The 5,614-nt window shown below is 33.9% G+C and overlaps 1 protein-coding gene across 1 annotated transcript; it reads right to left on the bottom strand.

The window, feature by feature from the left end:
* Positions 1 to 2,657: 2,657 nt before the first annotated feature.
* On the bottom strand, positions 2,658 to 3,620 carry LOC110259603 (olfactory receptor 6M1-like). Its single transcript, XM_021085079.1, has one exon. The coding sequence runs from the start codon at positions 3,618 to 3,620 to the stop codon at positions 2,658 to 2,660; it is 963 nt and encodes a 320-aa protein (XP_020940738.1).
* Between the last annotated feature and the right edge of the window lie 1,994 nt (positions 3,621 to 5,614).

Genomic DNA, 5,614 nt, shown 5'->3' with positions numbered 1-5,614 from the left:
GGAAGACATACATATGGCCAACAAGCACATGAAACAATGCTAAACACCCCTGATTATTAGAGAAATGCAAATCAAAACTACCATGATATACCACCTCACACCAGTCAGAATGGCCATCATTAATAAGTCCACTAATATCAAATGCTGGATAGAGTGTGGAGAAAAGGGAACCCTCCTGCACTGTTGGTGGGAACGTAAGCTGGTACAACCACTATGGAGAACAGTATGGAGGTTCCTTAGAAATCTATACATAGAGCTACCATACGACCCAACAATCCCACTCTTGGGCATGTATCCAGACAAAACTTTCCTTAAAAATGACACATGTACCTGCATGTTCATTGCAGCACTATTCACAATAACCAAGACATGGAAACAACCCAAATGTCCATCAACAGAGGATGGGATTAAGATGATGTGGTATGTGTGTGTATATATAAAAAATAATGTAATATATGTATATATGTATAATAATGTAATATATATATATATATATATATGCAACCGAAGACTACTCAGCCATAAAAAAGAACAAAATAATGTCATTTGCTGCAACAAGGATGAACCTAGAGACTCTCACACTAAGTGAAGTAAGTCAGAAAGAGAAAGACAAATACCATATGATATCACTTATATCTGGAATCTAATATATGACACAAATGAACCTTTCCACAGAAAAGAAAATCATGGACTTGGAGAACAGACTTGTGGTTGCCAAGGGGGAGGGGGAGGGAGTGGGATGGACTGGGAGCTTGGGGTTAATAGACGCAAATGATTGCCTTTGGAATGGATTAGCAATGAGATCCTGCTGTGTAGCACTGGAAACAATGTTTTGTCACTTATGATGGAGCATGATAATGTGAGAAAAAAGAATGTATGCATGTATGTTTAACTGGGTCATCAGTAGAAAAAAAAGTATTGGGGAAATAAGAATTTTTAAAAATGAAAGGAATAAAGGAAGATTTCTTGTCTCCTATTTCCTGCTTCCTATTTCTAGTACCTATTTCACAAATATAATAATCAGTAGTCAAATTTTGTCATATACACTACTTTTATAATTCCACAGTAGATAATTTTTATATTATCAAAGTTTTACTTAAACATTTTTAATGACATGATAAAAAGAAAGCAAAACATTTCATATTTGTAACTTATCAAACATTTCTGTTCCATTTTGTTCAATTTAATTAATCCAAGTTTTCACTGGGAATTATTTACCATCAGCCTGAAGACATGCTCTAATATTTTCTGTCATGTACATGCATTGGTGAAAAATTATTTCTTCTTTCTTGTTTTAATTTAATAAAAAAGTTCTTATTACATCACAATTTTGAAGGACATAGATATGTATTTGTGTTCCACAGTTTGGGGTTTCTTTTGTTTCTGCTATAGAACACATCTTTCTTTGCATTTGTCAACCACTGCTTTTAATGAAAACTCAGTGATGATTTTTATTTTTTTCTTACATCACTGAGTGTGCCCTTTCCCCACTAAGGTTAATTGCAAACTGTATTTTTAGTTTATTTTTTAAACACAGTATTTGGCTATAATAAGCATAGATTTTAACTTTAATTTTTTTGTTTCCTAACTCCTCTTTTTTTCTGAAAATCTGTCATTTTAAAAATCTAAATACAGAAGTATTCAATCTTTATTCCTTCATATTTCTTCTTTCATATTTCACCCTTTTTCACTCTGGGACAATAAATACAAATAAATTTAAGTATTTTATATTGCAACAGATCTTCCTATTATGGTATGCTTTTTAAATTGCTTTTACTTTCCTTCATTTATATTAATCTGTTTTCATGATCAGTTTTACATTTATTTGCTATTTATAATCAGGAGTTTATATGTACATTAAGCTTTCTGGAGCTTATATCACTGTTGCTTGTTTGGCTTTTACAAAAATGGTTCCTTCTTGTTCCTTGATTAATCCACATTCTCAATTTTTTTTTCCTTTTTTATTTGCTTTATAATTATAATCTATGGCTTCACTACCCCCTTCATTATACATATTGGTATTCAATTTTGTTGAATAATCCCAATTCTATTCCTATGCTATATTATAAAACACTTGTATATAAAGAAATTGTGGAGTATAGAACTAAAATCAATGTACAGAAATATCCTTGAATGTTCTTAGAAACTTTTCATCTAAAATAGCAATGTCAAAAGTAAAATTGAGCTGAAATGAAAAGTAAAGTAAAATTATGACCTATATGTGATTCCAAAGTAAGATATTATTTAACGCATATTATGAAATCCCAAATTCTATTCTAAGCAGGAATCTCTTTGTGTGTGTGTGAGTAAGTGTGTATGTTGAGCAGAAGAATGCTCTGAAATATTTCTGTGCTCCATAGAGAATATATATATATTATATATTTTTTGACCAAGTGATATATGAAATTGAAATTTTTACTAAAAGTTATACTATTTTTCTGTAACTCTTACACATCAATATTTCATAATACCAAAAACAAATGATAAATTTAATTATTGTAACACCATTTTCAAAGCCTAACATACATAAAACCAGTATATTTTGTTAGCAAAATTTGAGATACTTTCATAACTTACACTACCTGTTGATTTACAAGTACCATGGGTATTTCTGAAATAGGTGGTGATAATGAGGATCCCTAAGATTCAAATTATTTTCAAAGTAATTTGAATCTCATTCCCTTGAGAAATTTCTGACACTTGGCCAAGTTGTCCTTCAGAGCGTCTTTCATGGTTTCATTTCGTAAACTGAAGATGAAGGGATTCAGGAGTGGTGTGACGACACTGGAGAGGATGAAGAGGATCTTGTTGAGGTGCAGGCTGCTCTTCTGTGAGGGGCGGACATAGACAAAGATGGAGATTCCATAGCCCATAGAGACCACAGTGAAGTGAGAGGCACAGGTAGCAAAGGCTTTGCGTTGACCTTGGCCTGAGGGTATCTTCAGAATGGTGGAGATGATGTAAACATAGGAGACCACTGTGAGGGAGAGGGAGCTGATGAGCAGGACCAGGGAGCTGAGGAAGTCCAACAGCTCTATGAAATGTATGTCAGCACAAGCCAAGTGGAGGAGAGGGGCACTGTCACAGAAAAAGTGATCAATCACATTGGGGCCACAGTATGGTAGTCCTGCCTTAAGGACAGTGGATGGGAGGATCAGGAGAAAGCCACCCACCCAGGAGAGGATGACAAGATGAACACAGAGTGAGCTAGTCATAATCATAGGGTACTGAAGGGGGTTGCAAATGGCCACATAGCGGTCATAGGACATGACAGCAAAAAGGATAAACTCAGTGCATCCAGAAAGGAAGTAGAAATAGGACTGGGCAGAGCATTCTCCAACTGAGATGATCTTTCTCTCTGAAAGGAAGCCTGACAACATCTTGGGAACAGCACAGGTCGTGGTTAATATTTCACTGAAAGAGAGATTGCTGAGGAAGAAATACATGGGTGAGTGAAGCCTGCAATCCACAAAAATTAGAGTAATGATTAGGGTATTTCCAAGGACAGTCACCAGATAGACCAATGAGAAAATCAAGAACAGGAGGACTCCAAGGGCTCTGGTCGTTGGTATCCCCACAAGAATAAACTCAGTCACCAATGTCCAATTTCCTCTTTCCATATTTTATGTCTTTTTACTGTAAGATAGAGCAGAGGAAATAGTTAAATTAATCACTCATTACATTATATTAAGGAAAATTTTGACAATAAATTATTTTAGTTATTCTTTTATTTCTAGCAAAATTAAGCAACACAATTGATTTTAAGGTTGAGTGCAATATTTCCTACCAAAATACAGACAGATGAAGATATATAAACATTAATATGTGTGAGTCTATAATTTCATTTCATATTTTCTATATCTTGGAGTTGGGGGAAATGTGTTAAATATATAAATACCACCTACATGTTTTCTCAATGGGAAATTTGTCAAATGGTTTGATAAATCACCAACAAAAGATTTAGTTAGCACTTGTAAATATAATAGTAGTTTCCTTCCAGTGCTTACTTTGGAGGGACAAGACTGTCTAGAGGTTGAAAGGACACACATTTGACATTCCCTAGTTCCAAGTCAATGATGTATCTGTGTCTTCAAGAGCCACAGTATGTAACAGTCACACATTACAGCCAGGTTTTCCTACACAGGATCCTTCAACCCAGCTGCCGGTAAAGATGGAAGAATAAAAATTACTTAGCTCACAAGATATGGAAGTAAGCTAAATGTCCATCAACAGAGGACTGGATAAAGAATGTGGTACATACATACAATGGAATATTACTCAGTCATAAAAAGAATGAAATCATGCCATTTGCAGCAACATGAACGGACCTAGAGATTATCATAGTAAGTGAAGTGCATCAGATGGAGAATGACAAATGTCATATTATATCAAAAATGTGGACTCTAATAAAAATCATATGAAAGAATTTACAAAACAGAAACAGACTCAAAGATTTTGAAAATAAGTGTACAGTTACCAAAGGAAAATGTGGGGGTATAAATTAGGGGGTTGTGTTGGACATATACACACTACTATATATATAAAATATGTAGGTAACACAGACCTACTGTATTGCACAGGGTAATATTCTTAACACTGTGTAATAACCTATATGAGATAAGAATCTGAAAAGGAAAAAGTATATGTATATGTATAACTGAGTTACTTTGCTTTACATCTGAAACTAACACAACTTACTAAGTCAACTGTACACCAATAAAATATGTTTTTTAAAAGATCAGCATGGAGGGAAGCAGCCACAGAGTCCAGGAAGTTTGGTAGAACCATATAAAGATTTTGCTGTGCATGATGCACTTACCTGACTCCACCTCTTATCTAAATATGATGATCATCAACAACGTTCATTAAGGGCATAAAGGGGACTTTTATTATAAAATGGAGACTACCATTAACTTTTATTTATCCTTACAAAGGAATCAGCCAAAGATCAATTCCTTCAATATTTGAAATAAAGTCTAGTGTGTTGGAGCAGATGTGTATTGTGGGGCATAAGTATACTGGTGTGGCAGGACACAGGGCCCATCCTGGGTGGAGGGCTTGGAGTTCAAGTGTGCAAGTGCCTCATCCTGTATTGACAGAATTAAATTTAGACATGCACCATTATACCCAAAGAATTTACTTCGGAATCTTGTTTTAATGTTAACTGATGGAATATTTTATATGTTTTACACTCAATATCTGAGTTTGGTATCTTTATTTTCTGTTTTAATAGAACATTAACACTGTAACTAAAATAACTCAATTAGCATATACTCCTTCATATATTTAATAGAATTATCTCTACAGATTTATACATATTCTTCTTTCTAGCTTTTGTTTCCACCTACATTATGTTGAATTCTAATGAAGTTGAGCTGTTTTTGAAAATTTTGCAGCCAATATAAAAAAGATTACATAAAGTAATATTATCAAAAGTGTTGATAATTTTTCAATCATATCTTGAAAATGTTTTCTTTGATGGGGACAAGGGAATACGTTTATATCTGAATTAGTCATAAGTAAGAAAGTTCTGAGAGAAGGTTTTGCCTCATGAACATCAGTTAAAATATTGCCTTTATCTTGTATAAATTTACAATGATTCGGCAAAAGGAGG

This window comes from Sus scrofa, chromosome 2 (genome assembly GCF_054392235.1).
Source record: "Sus scrofa isolate SSC_HxYL_T2T_F1_AM1 chromosome 2, Sscrofa_HxYL_maternal_Yorkshire_Landrace_v2.0, whole genome shotgun sequence".
NCBI lineage: Eukaryota > Metazoa > Chordata > Mammalia > Artiodactyla > Suidae > Sus > Sus scrofa.
Note: the sequence above shows the minus strand (reverse complement) of the source record. Positions and strands in the feature narration are given on the sequence as shown.

Bases quoted from the DNA above. Each gene is read 5' to 3' on its own strand.
- LOC110259603 (XM_021085079.1), bottom strand. From the start codon at position 3,620: ATGGAAAGAGGAAATTGGACATTGGTGACTGAGTTTATTCTTGTGGGG.